The sequence below is a fragment of the Squalius cephalus genome (assembly GCF_949319135.1).
Source record: "Squalius cephalus genome assembly, chromosome: 10".
Lineage (NCBI taxonomy): Eukaryota > Metazoa > Chordata > Actinopteri > Cypriniformes > Leuciscidae > Squalius > Squalius cephalus.
The window spans coordinates 6,528,385-6,548,441 of record NC_137131.1 but is presented as its reverse complement, the minus strand read 5'-3'; the positions used below and the strand labels follow the sequence as shown (position 1 = coordinate 6,548,441).

Sequence of the window (20,057 nt, the reverse complement as noted above, 5' to 3'; positions counted from 1 at the left end):
GGAAGAAACTTGTTTAATTTCTTGTTTTTCACCTCAACTGCTTGCACAGCTTTATTCATTAATTTATTTATGCCACACTTAATTTTTCATCACATTGATTAGATAACAAGATACCCAACTAAGTCACATCTAAAACATATAGGCCTGGTTTCACAAACAAGGCTTAGATTAAGCTTTGGTTCAATAAGGACATTTAAGTAGCTTTTATAAATGTGCCTTAGAACAAATCTACGTGTGCATCTTGAGACAAAACAATGGCACTGACATTTTAAGACATCTCAGTGCAACTTGCTTTCATTTCCAACAGCTCAAACATACATTTTAGTCTGGGACTAGGCTTAAACCTTGTCTGTGAATAAAATGACATGCAGTTTAATATTTTGTTAATGCTATTTATCCCATTTTAAACTGTGGTATGAGTGTCAAAATAATTGTTTGGGGCTACTCTGATTGTGTGCTTAGAATAAAACACCACTAGGTGGCACACATGTATTCCGTCAAACTATCCCGTCTACATAAAAAAAAAAAAAAAAAAGACTTTTAGAGTGGTCGGCTAGCTAACTCGACCCTGATACTACAAAAACTTGATTTTTTCACAGAAACCGTTTTAAATGTGTCATGATTAAAGTCATGGTGGGAGTTGAGGACCGAAGATTACTTTCAGCTCTCATCGCCGCACAAAGAATCCCATTTTATAAACTTTTCACGTTAAGTCCCGCCTCCTGTCTCCGCGTCTCGTTTCTCATTGGCCCTTTGTGCCTAAACACTTCGATCTGATTGGCTGTTTAAGATGTCCGTTTGCGTTCTTTCACAGCAGATGAACTTCTTCGGTGAAGCCGATCTTCAACAACGGTGCTGCTCGATGAGCGATATTGGAAGCTGATCAAACCTGGCATGGCACCCACAACGGTGAGAATGTCCTCTTTATAACATGTGACTTAATATTTATAAAGAAAGAAAGCAAGTAGAATAAAATGAGCACGAGAGGAAGAGAAAGTATTTTTTTTGCAAAGACAGGATACAGATTGTATGAATAGTTAATGCTGATTACAGTTACAAATAGCCGACAGTTCTGACAACTGTTTTAAAAACGCAAAAGTAGTTTGGGGTTTTGTTATATGAGCAAACATGAAGAAGAAAAAAAAAAAAAAAAAGTCCAATAGTCGAAACATCGGTTTTTAAAGTACACTGTAAACTGATTTTTTTTTCCGTAACTGATTTTTGCGTGTCAGATCTGCATATTTGGAAAAGGCCGTGTCTTAAAACGGAGTGAACTGTCTACCTAGGCAGCATTTTTGTCTATCAATAGGCGCGTGCATCATTTTTGTGCATCAGAAATGAGTCCAGAAATGCTGCACGCACATATGATGCCCTAAACTGCATTCTAGATAGGCAGTACTCTGGGTTTTGAGGCATAACGCCAAAGAATGTCGACTAAAAAGAGGAACTTTGGGTCACACTTTAGTTTCGGGTCCAATTCTCACTATTAATTCCTAATTACTGCTTATTAATAGTTAGTAAGGTAGTTGTTAAATTGAGGAATAGGATTAAGGGAAGTAGAATATGGTCATGCAGAATAATATGTGATTTATAAGTACTAATAAACCGCCAATATTTTAGTAATATGCATGCTAATATGCAACTAATTAACAGTGAGAATTGGACCCTAAACTAAAGCGTTACCGAACTTTGAAATGTTTTACAGTATAGTATAAATATATTTTAATAAATACAATAAATGTTCAATATAGTATATGCTCAATATTTTCGAAATCCTATTTGTACAGTAATATTGTGAACTATTTAAATGTTTTAACAGTTAAAACTATTAGACTTTATGCAGTCTGTACAGCTGATCACATCAACAGGCAGTTGACATTGGGCCATCTGTTTTGTAGCTCACAAGCAGCTTGAGGATTAAATTAATTACCCTCTGACATGTCGGGTGAGCTTGGACTCAAACACTGACTGCTTCAGTCTAGCTCCAGGGGAAAAATGTTGGGTAATTTAAGAAGCATTTGGGCCGATGTTGAATGCTGTAGCACCCTTTAATTCAGAGAGGCATGGGCACCATTAAAGAGGAAATGCCAAATTAGTCAACCACGAAGAACACTATCGGATAATCCCCAAGTGCACATAAAAGAAAGGTTCTGTGGATGCATAAAAATCTCTGAGAATGCCTTTTTATCATCTTTTCCTCATGTCCACATAATGATTCATGCTGAATCACAAGTTTTAGTAAAGAGACATTGGCTAAAAAAGCAAGTGTGTCTAGTCTACAAGTATTTTTCACACTTGATCTGTGACTGTTTAGTTCAGTGCATCATATAATTTTCCTTTGGTTCTATAAAAGGCAAAGTGAAGTTGTGAAATTAGCGTGTATACAAAGTATGGCTTTGCGTTGAGGCGCTTCAAATTAGCGCTGTTTGAATGGGTAAACCGCAAACCATGAAAGCTTTCTTGCATACTCATGACCTCAGATCTAGTACGCAGTTCCCATCGGTGCACAATACACCAAAAGGAACCTGACTGCGATTTACAAGGACAAGTTTGACTAAAGGTTGCACAACACGGATGAAAGGGAGAATTTGAATGCACTACAAAGTACAGTAATGCGATTTTTATGGGAGCTCTGACGTGGAAGTCAAGCTTCCAAGTTTCAGCTGGAGCACAGTAGCTGGACGTCCTCCGTCTCCGGGCATATTATGTAACACTCAGAGACTCCTGGATCGTGACTTCATGATGTGGAAACTTTGGCTAACCACACAAATCTCAGCATGAAGCACCATTAAAAGCAAAGTGGGGTCAGAGCGAAGAAATCTAGATTCAGTTTCCTAAGATTATTTCAGCTGAGGCTTGCAGCGCAGGGTCAAAGCATTTATGGTGCGCAAAGCTATATGGGAAAGTGAAATTCGATGCTTTCAAGGTTGTCCATGCGCAATTACTGAGTATTTAGTATGAGGGCTCGGAAAGGAATTTCACTCAATCTTACCCTACCAACAACAAGTCTCTTTCACTAGCTGTCTATCAATAGAAAAGTCATGGAATGCTGCTTTAGCTTTGATGTATGAAAGATGCTTTGACTCATAAGAATAAAATGGAAAAAATGACCTGCTTTTTTCTTTTTTCTGTGAACTGCACAGAAAGAAACACAACATGGGAATGGGAGTTTTTCCTGAGATCACAACTCTGATCTATAAGCCATTATGTTCTCGGGAAAGCCTGTTAAAGGGATAGTCATCATTTACTCACACTGGTGTTGTTCTAATGTCGTATGCTCTTCTTTCTTTTATGGACCACAAAAGGAGAATAAAAAAATAAAAAAAAATTCCCACTCGCACTCATCCATATAATGGCAGAGAATAACAACTAACATCAAGCTTTAAATAAAACAAAAACTGAGGTATCACAGAAGGATCACATGCGACACATGCCGTATCTTCCAAGTGTTCTAGGGATATATGATATGAAATTTTCTAAAATTTACAGAAAACCGAAATTGAATGTATTATTTAAGGAAAGTCTTGACCGTTGATCTTTGCACGACCTCATGACGTGCGCCTTTGTGAAACTCTATTAGCACCGCAGTTCACTCCGTCTTGCCCAGAAAATACACACAAGTTGTGAGAAATATAAAACAAAAATATAACGTGTATCTGTGTACTTTTTTCATTGAGTCAAATATCACCGGACCGGAACTCCGTTTGTCTGATGGCAGTCAGAATGACAGTTGACAGATGTGAACGCGATAACTTATTATTACGAACACAACGAATATATTTATCTCAGAGAAGAAGGCATAGGCCTATGGGTTGGGTTTCATGTCGCATTTTTGTTAATCTTGATTTCTTGCTTTTTCTGGGCAAGTCTGCGGTGCTAATAGAGTCTCACGAATGCGTACGTCGTGCAGAAAAGACCAGCGGCAAAGGTCAAGAATTTCGCTAAATTATACATTAAATTTCAGTTTGTTTTTCACCAAACCCTATTGTATACCACTAGAACATTTGAAATATACGGCATGGGATTAATCTGTGATACTTTTGCGGGGCATTTTTTAAAAATTAAGAAAGTAGGGCATACGGCATTAGAACAACACCAGGGTGAGTAAATGATGACTTCATTTTCATTTTATGGTGAACCATCCCTTTAACCCTTTGATTGCTCCAGGAGGACTGGCTAACAGTATTGCTTTTGATGATGCATAAATGGCTACCAACAAAAGATATAGACTTAATATTGTGATGGGTTTAATTCAGGCTTCCAATTTAGTGCAAGTTCTAAAGGAATAAAGTAATGAAAAAGGGCAATTTATCATGCCCCCTGATTGGTACGTAAATTTTCCTACTATTGAACTAATTCAATTCTGTCTTTCACCCTGTTAAGAGCGTGGCAGAAACTAAATATTTATAACTTTATACAATATTTTTTCAAGAAACCTAAAATGTGCTTCTAAAATAATTATACTACCATTCAAAAGTTCTTTTTTGAAAGACATTAATACTTTAATTCAGCATAGATGCATTCAGTTGCTCAAAAGTGACAATAAAAGACATTTATGTCAAAAAATATATCTATTTTTCAATGCTCTATTAACATTAATAATTAATAATAAAATAAATGTTACTTGAGCAGCAAATCAGCATATTAAAATGATTTCTGAAGGATCATATGACACTGAAGACTGGAGTAATGATGCTGAAAATTCAGCTTCCAAATAGAAAACACTTATTTTAAATTGTAATAATATTTTACAATGTTACTGTTTTTACTGTATTTTTGATCAAATAAATGCCACCTTAGTGGGTGTTTTTCTAACACTCATTTGCTCCGTGTTTTGTTCTCTTTTCAGGAGGCGAGGCTAAACGTGGAGGCTCTGAGTAAGAGAGACGTGCTGCTGCTCTTCAGTGTTCTTGAGGGAGAGCTGGAGGCCAGAGACTTTGTCATACAGGCACTCAAGGTTAGGCTGAGAAGGCTGTGCTGTCCTTATACAGTTTGAGAGCGGCCTCTAGAGGCCAAATAAAAACTATCACTGATCCTCGTGGAGTTTGTTTTAACATGCTAGCCTGGCTCCGCCCTCCTACGTACTTCCGCTCAATTTTCATTTTCATTTTCCTTCAGTACGTCGTCTGGGTTTGCGGTATATTCACGGGTTTTCTCCGGCCAATTTTTACCTGTCCAATCAGCGAACAGAGGGGAGTGGCTGAGAACGATGGCGTTGAGGTCATACGTCACGACCTAACGTTAAACGATTAAACGCCAAACGTTAGCGATTGGTTATGGCAGATCCAGAGTGGCTCTGGGCAGATCCAATAGTTTTAAACTTCAACAGAGTATCCGCCTTCAAGGAAGTTAACGCTTGTCAAGTGGAGTGGCCAGACTCTCTGTACAAATGAAATGTACGAGAGTCTGGTAGGACCAGGCTAGCTGCATGTTGCACTGAGCGGGACAATTCCTTAATTTCAGTGCTGTGGCCTTTGTGTAGATATTTAAAGATGGCCATCTTTTAGCATGACTGTTATGATTTATCTGAAAAGGTAACAGTTTACAATAAGATTCGCAGATTTGCAACATTAATCAAAGTTAATAAAAGTATTGGTCATTGAATAAATTCAATATTTACAAATAGATTTTTACATTTTAAAGTTGTATCTCTTAAAGGAACACTCCACCGTTTTTTCATATTAAAGGGACACCAGGCAACGTTTTCGTGTTAATTAGTCGGTATATAGTTAAATGACTCATTACAGGGCGAATGAAGACTCTCTCGCCCGCCCCTACTGCCTGTAGGAAGAATATCCGCTTGCAAGTTCGGTGTATCCTACCCGCGTCCTTCAGTCTCACAAAGTCTCAGACATCACGAGAAGCAGGATCAGTTTACGGCAAGCATCCCCAGCACAGACAGAGGCAGGCTAACGAAACCCGGCTAGCGATTGTTGCAAACGTGTGTATAATGGCAGAGCCGGGGAAGAAGCAGCGAAAACCCTTGACGGAAGATGCAAAGAAAAGGAAAAGAGCTTCAGACCGAGTGAAGGCTCGCACACGTATCAACATTGGTCAAGCTTTTTCAGAATGGCGAGAGCTGAAGGACAGAGAAGGCTCGCCATCAAAAAAAAAAACTAATCAGTTGGAAAGAAAATATTACTTTACTTACCTCGGTAGACATAACTGGTTTTGAAATAGCCAGTTCCTCTGCTCAGCTGGGTTGACAGCTGATCAGCTGGGTTGCTCGTGGCGAGGGGGGAGGGACAAAAGTTCGTTTTTATGACAGTGTGTTTGAAAGCATTTACTACCAGACGCTAGGGGGAGCTTCGTAGAGAAAAAACACTCAGGCTTGCCTGGTGTCCCTTTATACTATGTTATTCCCTTAACTAAGACGAGTTGATACATACCTCTCTCATCTCAGTGCGTGCACTCAATCGCTCTGGTGCGCGGCGACACTTTGATAGCACTTAGCTTAGCCTAGTTCATTCATTAGGGACCACTTTGGTTTAAAGGAGAACTCCGGTCAATTTTAACATTGAGCTCATTTTTTTGTACATTTGGAGTGCTGTCAATACAGAGAACAACGACAAAAATCGGTGTTGCCTACACCGTGTTATCCTCTTTTTAAAATCAGCACTCCAAATTTACAAAAAAATTAGCTCAATGTTAAAATTGACCGGAGTTCTCCTTTAATATGAAAAAACGATGGAGTGTTCCTTTAACATTAGTTAATGCACTATGAATTAACATGAATGATCAAGGTATAATTAATATATTAATATTTTTTATATTTAAAAAGTAAAGTACCGTTTATTTATACGGTACAGTACTGTTTTTTTCCCTTTAATTTTTGTATTAAAGTTCAGCACTTTTTTATGTGTTATGTTTGTTTTCATACATTATCCATTTTACAAACTATCGGTTGATTAATCGATTATCGGACACACCGTGGTCCAACCTAGTTATCGTTACCAGTAAAATTCACTTTCGGTCGACCTCTAGTAGCCAAATGTCATTCCAAACCCATATGCTTTTACTTTCTGTGGATCTTTTGGAGAATCTTCACATAGCTCTCAATTTAGACCAAAAACACCATAAAAAAACCACAACAGTGGTTGATATGACCTGTGCCTGAGTGTTATCCAAGTCTTCTCAAGCTATGTGATAACTTTGTGTGGACAACAGGTCAATGGACATCACATAAACATAATTAAACGAACATAAAATGTCATCATGTAGAATTTATTCAGGAGCATCTGGACTTATTTAACCATTCAAGATGTTTAGATGTTCAACTACTTACAGTGCTGCATGTTTTCCGAGTAGCGGCGACCCAAGTCATAATTTACACCATTAGGGAGGCTCCTCTGTGATTGACAGCTCTTATGTTCTTGTGGTGTGTAGTTCTCTTCATCCATACTCAACTGAGGCATGTGAATGAGAGCTGAAACATCTCAAACAAATATATAAACAAGCTGAGATTGAACTCACAAATATTCATTTAAGTCAATACTAATAAATCAATACTTCAATAATGATATGCCTCAATTATTGTCTATTGACAGTCAGTAGTTCGCTGTCAAACAGGTTTAACTCTTCGCACAGCAGACTAGATACCCAGGAGAGACATTATAGCTGTATCACTCAATGAAATCCAGATGTCTGTCTGGTTCATAGCTCAATCGTGCACGCTAGCATATTAACGCTAACATCCTGTTAGTGTATTAAACATCAGTGCACAGTTTATCTACGACAGAAGCTCAGTTTATATAAGATATGTAAAAGCTAAACATTTAAAAAGATAATTTTAGCCTTTGTATAACCAGAAATGATGGCGTTGGCTACGCAGAGTTCTTGGTTAGCTGTGCATCAAACATCTCACACGGTTTTTGGGATAGTTACCGAAAACTACACTCAAATAAATGCCATAGTGATGGATATTTAATCATACCCGCCGTTTGTTGTTCTTCCTGTAACTTAAGTGTTTTGCTATTTGCTGCCTTTCCAATTTAACTGCACTCTCAAGTTATTTTCAATTCAACGTTCATCGACTTTTAATTAAAGCCGACTGGATCTCATTTTACCTTGCTTTCCCATCAGACTTTTTCTGTTTAAGACTCCTACTACATTCCAGCACTGTTGCTGGGCCTCATCCCACTCTTCTGGTGGACACCAGGCTTACAAACGCAGCTCAGCAGACACAACTACACTTTTTTTTAAAGTACTTTAAAGTACCAATTCAATAGCAATTCAGTATTGGTGAATCTCACACAAAAGAACTGTTGTGTGTTTGATTAGGGTTGAAGCAGAACAGTGGCTCTCCAGGATCATCCCTGATGTACACAATAAGTGCATTGTATCAAATGATAAATTTAAATGTAGGACATAGTAGTTAGAGACACCTAATATAAAGTGGGACCCATATTATATATATAAATTGACTTATTTGGCAATTTAGGAATGACTCAGAATCAGCCAGACAGTGAGCAAGACAACTTCCTTTTTGAGCATATCATCTGCGTCAGTACAAACGGCAATACTCTGAGCCCCTGGTTTCATTCCAAAATACGCTTTGAATGTTATTTGTTCTCTGCATAAACACGCACAAACATGTCAAACATTATTACGCACATTTCCTGTTGTCTAGTATCAGCTTTAAACTTTATTGTAGTGCCGTTGGTTCATCTGATCATGTTAGCACGGTAATAAAACTCAGCATCTGTGCTCTCAGATCATGTTTTTCTGTGGTAAAGCTGTCTGGAAGGCTGCACAGATATTATCTGCTGCATTCCTGTTCTTTAAAGCATTGGACTGGGGCTATGCGAGTGTCACAAACGGTATTAACCACTCTTTTGAATCACTTTTAAGTGACTTCTTAAGTAGATAGCGTATATTTAACCCAACTGCATATTTCTTCTAAAACTCTGTGGTTTTTAGGGGCGATGTTCTGGCATGCTGGGATTACAATCTCTGTCACTCATTGCCTGCTTTGAATGAGGTCATTAAGGCATGACTTTTCTGCTTCGACTCTCTCAAACACATACACGCATTACAATTGTCTCTTATGCATTTGGTCAAAAGAAAAAATCAGGAGAGCAGAAGTAACATCACAACAGCCCGTAATCTCAGTATAACTCCATTAGCCATGCTAATAGTACATACAAACACAATTCATTATTTCCTTATGGTGCTTTCTCTGAAAAAAAAAAAAACTGGAACTAAATAGTATTTTGCTCTAATAATCGTTTCCATACTTATTTATGCCCCTTAGCAGCGATTGACTTTTCAGGGAAAACTTGAAAACATTTCATGACTAACAAGAAAATAGTTTTAAATAGTTAGACTTTGAGTTCAAGAAAGAATGCCTCCCAGGTGTCCATCTCAAAGTTGAAAGTAAGTTTTATGAATCTTATCAACATTCAAAAATAGCTTCATATGTTTTTTGTTTGTTTTTGTCATTTGAGGAGCTAGCATGGAGGATGTTGGGAGTGCAAATAGCAGATACCAAAAGTATCTCACTGTTGTCAGTATGTTGTTTACCTTAATCCCTGGTCTCTTTAATTTTATTAGTGAAGATATATGTTATCTTTCTCTATCAGGTACACACGCACGCACGCTCTCTCTCTCTCTCTCTCTCTCTCTCTCTCTCTCTCTCTCTCTCTCTCTCTCTCTCACACACACACACACACACACACACACACACACACACACACACACACACACACACACACACACACACACACACACACTTTCTTGTACAAGATAAAGATTATGAGGACATTCATTGACACAATGCAATCTCTAGCCACTTAACCTAACCTTACCCATCACAACTAAGTGCCTAACCCGAACCCTTACCCTAAACCTACCTTTAACCTAATTAAAACCTTATCCCTAAAACCAAGTCTTGACCCTCAAACCGGCCTTTAAAGGGGTCTCAGAAAGTGAGGACCGGACAAAATGTCCTCACTTTACTCTCTTTGTCCTCACTCTAATGGTCTAAAACTCAAACTGGTCCTCACAAATATAGTTGTACAAGTACACACACACACACACACACACACACACATAAAGGTTGTTTGAAGGCACCAGACTGGCTGACTTATCTTAAGTCATTAGTAAGGTTAATCTTCCCAAGGCCCCCGTAATTGCTCAAGCTTTTAGCCTAAACACACACACACACACACACACACACAAAGCATCATACATATAGAATGGAAAGTAGACATCCACTAATTTGACAAACAAAAGATTTTGCATACAGAACAGCTGTTGTTTATTTGGAGCTTACATTGCCTTGTATTCAAGTAAATAGCTTGAATAGTACTTTCAAGTCCCTTTATTTTAGATTCGATTTTGTGCCAGATTTGTATTGCCGAATAGAAGAATATTAAAACAAGAAAACATAATAATCTATAATAAAATATATAGAATAGAATAAAATAGATCAGAGTGTTGTGTATCAAAGTACAGCAATGACACATTGTCATTTAAATATTTAAAGGCCATGAAATTCCTCTTTTTAGGACTAGACTAAATGCACCTTTTAGTCTGATTCTTCTTTTTAAACATCTAATACTGGATGTTTGTGTTGGGCTTATTTTTATTTTGTGTGAATTAGAAGAGCTTCCAAGACAACAAAATGTAGCTATGGAATTCTACAGGTCTCGGTACCATTCTGTCTTTCTTTTCTTTCCTGTTTTGTTTTTGACTTTCTTTAAATTGACCTGTGTCATTATCATATATATGTTGCAATCCCTTTTTACCTTTCTTTCCCCCACTTTTCTTTTTGACTTCACTATCAATCTAAATCAAAACGGTTAAATAAGATTTTACTTATTATGTAACAGCTTCTAGATGCTTATCTTCAAGATGTCTACTTCAGAAACGCCTCTCCTAACTTTTTATTTTTTTACCATTCAGTTTCTCTTTTTTCCATATAATTTACAGGATGTTTTCTAAAACGGGGAATTTAGCCCTTTGATTTGCCCGCTAACTTCCAATATGTTTCAGTAGGGAATACATCACAACTGGAAAGAAAACTGCATTCAGCAAAGACCAATGGCATTCATCTTTAAAGCTGCTGTGTGTATCTTTACAGTATTAAAATGCTTTTCAAAGCACCAAGCTTTCATTAAAGGATTGGTGATAAAGTTACCCAGAATATTCTCATATTCTCCTATGTCTTGTTAAGCACCTCCAGGTTTTACTCTCTTTCTGCCTCGCCCTTTCTGCTTCAGAGACTGTAAAACACTCATTCATTGTGTCACGTCTGCACAGCACATTTATCTGTTCTAGCATCAGCACCAAAGAGGCTCACAGAGAATCAAAGTGTACACTTGTTTACCACATTCATCATGGTTAGTGTGTGAGTTTCTGATAAGACTTTATTGTTGCTGAACTTTAGTGAACCATTAAAACACAAATACTCTCACACACACTTACCAGATGGACATCACATGCATGTTACAACTTGAATCTATCAAGCTCAATCTTAGAGCAGATGAGTCGAGTAGATTGAACAATGCAGTAGAGAACCGCACTGTCATTTCTGTCATATATATATATCATGACATGTTAAAAGCAGTCTTAAAAACTTTTAAACTGTTCTATTCTACTATATACAGCTTTGTGACTGGTAATAATTATTTATGGTCAGTAAATTTTCATCCTCCATTGGCAGGTGTGGAAAAACGTTAATGGTGGTCTCTTGTGTGTGTTTAGATGCATATATCCATCTGTGTGTCTTTACCCCTCCTCCTGACATTAATTTTCATACCTCTATTCCCTGTAGACGTCTAGTCATTTTTCAACAGCTCCCACTCTCACAGCTTTCAGCTGGTATCACCAAACATGCCATGTCATTGAAACTACCCTGAAGGAGGAGGAGTATTTCATCCCTCTTTTCTTTTTACGTTTAAGCTCCAAACCTCTTTTGTTACAACCAAAATACGTTTATAAGTTTATAATAAACTAGCATCCTAAAGATCCCGATATACTTCTAGCGAAATCGAAGAACAAACTTCGAAACAGCCTGAAGCTCCGCCTTCTTTGACGTGGAAATCTTCTCCGGTTAATTTCTTCAGTTTAGTTCGTCGCAGTCAGACGTCTCAGTAAAAACATGAATACACTGGAGATTTTAATCACATCTGACACAGATCGGAATTTTTCTGCACACGTGTAAAAACAAAAATCCGCATGAGATCATATTTTTTGCAATCTACAATCTACATTATAGGCTGTTTCTAAGCAATGAGGTGTTAACTTTGCTGTTTTCGTAAATAAACTGACAAGCTTTACTATTAAATGCAGACTCACACAGGTAATTCACACTTACAGTCTCTCTCTCTCTCTCTCTCTCTCTCTCTCTCTCTTGTTAATTCCTTTGAATTCATTCAAATAAATGAAATCTTACCGCACTACTAAAATAACAATGAAAATTAACGCTAATTTCCGGGCTATTTCTGTTCAGTCAGATTTTGCGCTGCTAACACATCCATTAACTTGTAGCTTTTAACTTGTCCATGCTGGCAAATAATCATGGCCACACGACGTGTATTATAAATCATTTTAGTGCGACCATTTAAAACCATGTTGCATAGTAAAGTGATCACCAACAGAATCATTTTGGGGCGGGAATTAATGTAAACACAGATATCGGATACCAGTCATGTCTAAAGTGAATGTAAACAGGTGGGATAAACAAAATATGGTCAAAAGATCAGATCTGTGCATGAAGACTTGCAGTGTAAATATCAGCCTGACACTATTTCTTCAGTCATTTGCTTTAAAGCAATATATTGTATAAAGTGGTATATAAATAAACGTGACGTGACTGGAGCACCAAATTGCTGGGCTCGTGCAAACACGTCGCTATGATCAGACGCTTTCTTAACTGCTGTTTTCTCACCCTTGGCTGTGTGTTTAGTTTGGTGTTGAAAGGAAATCACGCAGTACATATTTACATATTCATTCATGTTTGCTAACAGTATGCCGCTGCGGGGTCGGGGCCTTTATGCATCACTGTCCGGGCAACCCTGGGTAACTTTAGCAAGAAAGTTTTTTTTTTTTCTCTGTTGGTCTGGAATTGTCAACATTACTTGAACCCTGTAATATAAGACTCTTCCTAGCTATTGGTGACTCTCTCTTTACTGTTCAACAGTTCCTTATCCTTATCCTTGTGTTGTTGTTGTTTTTTTCTGGGTCAAATCTGAGCCCTTTTAGTTCAGAGTCATTTCAGGAGGTTTTAAATTACTCCAGCTGGAACTTTTTTTTGGTGTCCCATTCACTGCATTGACCCTACCTAGACTGAAGCAATTGTTTTCATCCCTATATGGACCCCTTGCTTGACCTCTTGCTTAAAACAGCAAACACAGAGAGCTGAACACATACACACACTCACACACATATACACAGAGCCTTAGAGAATGGTTTATGTTGCTTTTGGCAGGGTCATATGCTCTGTATCATCTCATTTCCTGTTTAGAAAGCAAGTATGGACTGAGCGTGTCTGTGTGAAAGAGAAAAATGGAGGCCGCTTTACAAGACTTGCAAAATGAAATGGAAGCTACAAAAACGAGCCACAAACTCCCCTTAATACGAAGATATCAGAACTCAAATAGGTGTTTCATGTCAAAAGATTATGGACATTTTGATCTCTTTAAACACATTGTTTAAACTGAAATGTGCAGATATCTAATCAAATCCATCTAAAATAATCAAATAAATCCCTGTTCCTCTGTCTCCTTCTCGCTACAGGCCCAGCGTAGAGATTCCAACATGTGGGAGAGATATGGCAAATACAACCTGAGCGACCCGTTCCTGGCCCTGCAGAGAGACAGCGAGGTCCTCCAGAGCTCCGGCCAGACCAGGGGAGATGGAGGAAGTTCCTCCCAGAGACGAGAGGGGGTCTGTGGGGCCACGGCTCGCTTGGACCCTTTAGCGGTGCTGAAGCTGGTGGTCGGACACTGCAGAAGGATGCAGGAGAAGATGCTGAAACAGCTGGCAGCTGCCGAGAACAGACACTGGAGGGTGAGTTTATACTGCATAATAGCTAAAAGCCACTGTCATCATCATTGCTGATGTGAACATCATATCGTTTAAATTGGATTTACCACAGTGTAGCAGGTCAAGGAGAGATTGGATTGGTTTATAAGCTAATCTTTGTCTCATTCTGTCGCCCCTCTGTGGTGGTTTCAGGTCATTGCTGATCTGGAGGAGGAGAAGAGAAAGCATGCTGAGGACACTGCTGAAGGAGATGATGTCACTTACATTCTGGAGAAGGAGAGAGAGCGCCTCCTGCAGCAGGTACAAAGAACTGATCCTATTATAGTCATCTTAGGGCCCTTTCACACCTACCTTGTTTGGTCCGGATTTTCGGACTTTTCAATTTGGTCCGAATCAAAATTACAGGTGTGAAACCTCCCCCGGACCACAGTCCGGACCAAACAGACGAAATTTGGTCCGACGAAAAGAGGTAGTCTCGGTCCGGATCAAACTGAACAAAGGTTTGGTTCGTTTCTAGTGTAAAAGCATTTTCTTTTTGGTTTGGACTTTCAGACCATTTACAGGAAGTCCCGGTGGTTCCCACGTTGCCATAACAACTGAAGAAGAATATTGTGCAGATCTGTCAGTCCTGCCCACAGCGTTTCTTCCAGCTGATTCACACGCACACACACACACACACATATTTGTCCTGCGTCCCTCCGGCGACGATAAAATGTTCTCACAACGAGGACGTTCATTTGGTGAATTTGAACTAGCCTCGAGTATAGTTGGTGCTGCTGGGAGTAATGCCATAATAATAAAAGTATAGTGGCAACGATATGCGTCTGTTCATTTAATCTTGTCAAGGTTACCCGCCGAATTGACAACACTCTGGCATCAGACGCACGTCCGTTGACAAACCAATCAAGATGCAGCCCATATAGATGATGAGGACAGGACGCAAATATGTCATGTAAAGTTCTTTAGTGCGCTCACATAATTGCAATGTGAAACCAAACCAAAACTAACCGAATGTATACAATGTATCAAAACATGATACTTTGGTTCGGACCTTGGTGCGGACTTTCAGGTGTGAAAACGCCCTTAATTTGAGGTACTCCTAGGAAACAGGCTACACTTTTCCTTTTCCTTAATCAAAATGAGTCTTTGCTCTATTAAAATATATATTGAAACGTGTTTTTTTTTAATGATTTTTACACATTTACATATGCAAGCTTGGCATCATCTTATTAAATGTGCACATTTTTGTATATAACACCAAAAGTGTTATCACACCTGAAAGTCCGCACCAAGGTCCGAACCAAAGTTCATGTTTTGATACATTGTATACATTCGGTTAGTTTTGGTTTGGTTTCACATTGCAATTATGTGAGCGCACTAAAGAACTTTACATGACATATTTGCGTCCTGTCGTCATCATCTATATGGGCTGCATCTTGACATTGATTGGTTTGTAAACGGACGTGCGTCTGACGCCAGCGTGTTGTCAATTCGGCGGGTAACTTTGACAAGAATGAATGAACAAACGCATATCGTTGCCACTATACTTTATTATTATGGCATTACTCCCAGCAGCACCAACTATACATCAAATTCGCCAAATGAACGTCCTCGTTGTGAGAACATTTTATCGTCGCCGGAGGGACGCAGGACAAATATGTGTGTGTGTGTGTGCGTGCGTGCGGTGTGAATCAGCTGGAAGAAACGCTGTGGGCAGGACTGACAGATCTGCACAATATTCTTCTTCAGTTGTTTAGGCTACGCGGGAACCACCGGAACTTCCTGTAAATGGTCTGAAAGTCTGAACCACACAGAAAATGCTTTCACACTAGAAACGAACCAAACCTTTGTTCAGTTTGATCCGGACCGAGACTACCTCTTTTCGTCGGACCAAATTTCGTCTGTTTGGTCCGGAGGGGGTTTCACACCTGTAATTTTGATTCGGACCAAACAAGGTAGGTGTGAAAGGGCCCTTAGATACCACAGAAAATTTAGTTCATTAAAAGACCTGATTGTTAAAGCCTTTGTCAAAAGGTGTTTTATTTAACACAGTATTTAATTAAACATGCTTTTTATACACATAAAATTTCAAATAAATGCTGTTCTTTTGAACTTTCTACTCATCAAAGTCTGTTTTCAACATTGATAATAAGAAATGTTTCTTGAGCTGCAAATCATTAGAATAATTTCTGAAGGATCATGTGACAAGACTGAAGTAATGATGCGGAAAATTCAGCTTTGCATCACAGGAATAAATTATATTTCAAAATATATTAAAATTGTAGTAATATTTGTTTTTACTGTATTTTTGAGTAATTTATTTTGAGTAAATGCAGCATAAGAGACTTTTAAAAACATTTAAAAATCTTGCAGACCTTAAACTTTTGAACAGTAGTGTATATTCTCTGAAAAAATGTCTTATCTTACAAAATGTTTTTGTGTAAATCTATGAATCTATCAGTGTATTTCGATCTGATTTAGTTTTTATACACACGTTTAGTTGGAGTTTGAGAAGGCAAAGACGCCCCGAATGGAGAGGGAGAACAAACGACTGCACGATCAGTTAGAAGACCAGCGAGTCCAGCATAAACAGCTCATGACGGCGCTGAGTCGGGAATGCAAACGCTCCGGCACCCGCGCACACGAGGAGTCCCAGCGTGCCAACGAACTCAGCCATCGCCTTGATCGCGAGCGAGCGGCCAATCAGACTCTGAGGGCGGAGCTTGAGGAGGAAAAGAAGCGGGCTATGCAAATGGAGGCGAAGCGAGAGGAGCTGTTGGCCGAGTTTGACACTGAACGGGAGCAGCTTGGGCTGAGAATACGGAAAGAGGAAGCACGCTGTAACGCACTACAGGAAGAACTAGAGCGTTTGAGGAGAGAGATGAGGGATGCTGAGGAGAGATCAGATAAGACCAAGACAAAAATGAACGGACATCTTACTCCTCCGGAGGAAGATGCGAGTGTTGAGAAGCAGAGTATGTTAACCAATGGGAGCTCTCCGACCAGTTCACAAGCTCACAGCCCTACGACAAGCAATCAGTCACCAGACGTGCCTAGTGTACAAGCTGCGTATCAGGCTGGCATCAACCAGCGCTTCCACGCAGCCCGTCACAAGTTCCAAGGCACCAGTGATCAAGATTCTCAGGCCGTCTCTTCCCCTCCGAACAGTCCGCAGGACCTTTTGCCCTGTGTGGCTCCACCAGACAACGTTTCACCTAAACAAGCAGCCCGCAGCACCGTCACACAGGTCCTGAGTCGCTTCAGCACTCAGCAAAGTCCCAGCACACCAACATCCCCCAACAGTTCCCCTTTCGGCACAGATTACCGCACGTTGGCCCACTCTGGGATGTTGTCTCCCACCATCAGGTCTCCAACTATTCCCAGAGCCGACAGAGGGAACCCACCTCCGCTCCCACCCAAGAAACCAGGCCTCGCCGAAACGCCACTTTCTCCGGCCACCCTGCGAGCTGCTCACTTGGCTCAAATGTCGTCCGGTTGCGGACACAGCTGCAACTCAAAGAGCAGCAAAGAACCAGACCTGGTGCTGTCATCCAGCGGCTAGCAAGCACAAATGATGAACGATCACGTCAAACACTGTTGATTTCTTTTTGTAAGGGATGTTTCAGGTTTTTTAAATCATTTTGGAAGATTTTAATGATATATTTTCTATGTAAATCTGCAGTGTTACAATATCTCATTGAAATGCATGTTGATTGTGTGCATGAATACATTATACATTCTGTGTTTTCTGTATGTCATCCATGAGAAAATAAGACTTGTTTATCGCTGACAATCACCAGCTTCTATAAATAGTTTATATATTGTTATTCTGACAAATATTTATATATAGACATACTACCATTCAAAGGTTTGGGGTCAGTAAGTTTTTTTTTTAAAGAAATTAATATTTTTATTCAGGAAGGACGCATTACATTAATCAAGACACTTATGCTACAAATTTCAATTCATCAAATAAACCTGAAAAAATGACATGGATCCACAAAAATAAATTATAATAATATTTTTCACAGTAATTTTAGTCAAATAAATGCAAAATTGGTGAGCATAAGATACTTCTTTCCAAAACATTTAAAAAAAGTTACCAACCCCAAACTTTTGAACTTCTGACCATTTTACCCTTCCCTGTCATCTGGTTTATACACTGAACTATATATTTACAGATTGCATGTGCAAACAATCCTTTGCTTTCTCACACAGCAGTTTGTTTTTTGTATATCTAAAGACATTGGATATTTAGCCTAAATATTCACATCTCGCTCAGAATCATGTTACAGATGTTTGTATCACCTTATAATGTTTTGTTCTGTTTATCTTTGAGGTTTTTGTATTCTTTTTGCGATCTGATATGAATGTTATTTTTGTAACCAATATCATCTATAAATTCTTTGTTAAACTTGTAGACATGGGCTGGAAAATATTTTAGATTTGCATATCTGTACCGCCTAAATCCAGCCAGCAGGGGCCACTGGGTGGTAAAGTTACAGTATCACCCATCCTCAGCCATTCATAGGCTAAAACTAGCACACTAGCTTACTGCGCAGTATACACTGTGTACTGCATTCTATTTTGTAAACAAATAGTATGCAAAATAAAAGTTATTTTGAGATTAAATCTGATTCTGTGTATACATGTGATACTTGTGGTAGTCTGCACAAATAATGGTGATGTAAAAAAAAACTTAATTTGTCACTAATAAATAGACGGGTCAGGGGTGCATTGCATTATATCATAGAGTATTAATTTTAACATTAAAGGCTAAAGTAAATTCAAATTGACTTTATTATGTTAATTTTATTTGCTGACACTATATATTGACTTCATGATCAGATCGGCAGTATACATTAAGAATTTTACAAATTTCATTAAATATTCTTTTTTTCATACATATTCAGATTTAAAACCTATAATGACTTTTTAAGTAAAACACACCTTGAATGTGTTTATTTTGCAATAATGACTGGCTGATTATATGCTATCCTGCCTAAATGGCTATTTACCAAATTATTTGATTGAAATTAAATATTAAGTATAAATTGATTTATGATCTGGGAAGAAATAGCACAAAATACTATTAAAAACATGAAATGTAGAAAGACACGTTTTTTTGGTCTGATTTTTACCAATCAGAATCAAGTCTTCCAGAGAGTTATCTAATATGAATGTTATTATAAAGTGTTACCTCTTAATGAGTTGATATATGTAAGTCAGCATGAAACAGAAGTTGCTATAGTCGTTTCTTCCCTATTTTGACGTATATCCAAGTGGAACTGCATCTCAAACAAGCAAAATGTAGGGCGGGACTTGATTTTGTCCATGAGGAATTGATTGGATGGTTGTGGTTTACTATTGGTCGATCTCATGTGAGTGACAGGTGGTCCCGCCCTCGCGCCAGTAAACACGTCATCAGAGAAGAGAAGAGATGACACTGTAAGAGAGTTATTTCGATTAAACATTACAAGGGCACATTAATTTAAACAAATAAATAATGATTTGCACAGACTAATCATTTATAGTAAATATTCCATAAAAATAAGTGTTAACAATTTTGCTTTTATTGGTGACTTTAAACACTTACTCAGAAATGAGTCAATGTCAATGTATGATTCTCATTTTGACGTTATAATGAAAGCACAACTGACCCTTAGATCTTCAGCATCTGCTGTCTTAAACTCGGGACAAAGCGTGTGAAAAATGTGTATGCATCACAAGCATCCATGTGAGACTAACAGGAGCAGGGATCACAGTTTAACCAGCCAGGAGCCTCTCCCTAAATCCTAAATCCCCTCTTTATGTGTGTGTATATGTGTGCGAGTGTGTGTGGCCCGGGAAACAGCGAAGCAAACACGCATGAAGTATGTGCCACTCTGCCCCCCTGGTCACAATGGTCTTACCAGGTTCCAGTCAAGCGCAAATTCACTGCTTATTCAGTTTAGAACTGGGTTCAACAACTTGAAAAATATAATTAAATTTCTATTTTAAAAATTCAATCTAATATAATATAAATGAAATCTAGGCTACTATAAAAATCTAATTTGAATTTGTCATTC

The 20,057-nt window shown here is 38.5% G+C and overlaps 1 protein-coding gene across 1 annotated transcript; it reads left to right on the top strand.

The window, feature by feature from the left end:
* The first annotated feature begins 787 nt into the window (after nucleotides 1–787).
* cttnbp2nla (CTTNBP2 N-terminal like a) lies at nucleotides 788–18,618 on the top strand. The gene is made up of 5 exons (XM_079883963.1): nucleotides 788–909; nucleotides 4,850–4,957; nucleotides 13,741–14,013; nucleotides 14,182–14,289; nucleotides 16,490–18,618. Exons 1-5 carry the CDS (start codon nucleotides 895–897, stop codon nucleotides 17,549–17,551), a joined length of 1,566 nt encoding a protein of 521 aa, XP_079740089.1. The 5' UTR covers nucleotides 788–894; the 3' UTR covers nucleotides 17,552–18,618.
* The last annotated feature ends 1,439 nt before the right edge of the window (nucleotides 18,619–20,057 follow it).

What these genes read in the sequence shown, in the direction of transcription:
- cttnbp2nla (XM_079883963.1), top strand. An exon ending in TTGTCATACAGGCACTCAAG is followed by an intron (nt 4,958 to 13,740) that starts GTTAGGCTGAGA and finishes TTCTCGCTACAG; the next exon opens with GCCCAGCGTAGAGATTCCAA. An exon ending in CCGAGAACAGACACTGGAGG is followed by an intron (nt 14,014 to 14,181) that starts GTGAGTTTATAC and finishes TGGTGGTTTCAG; the next exon opens with GTCATTGCTGATCTGGAGGA.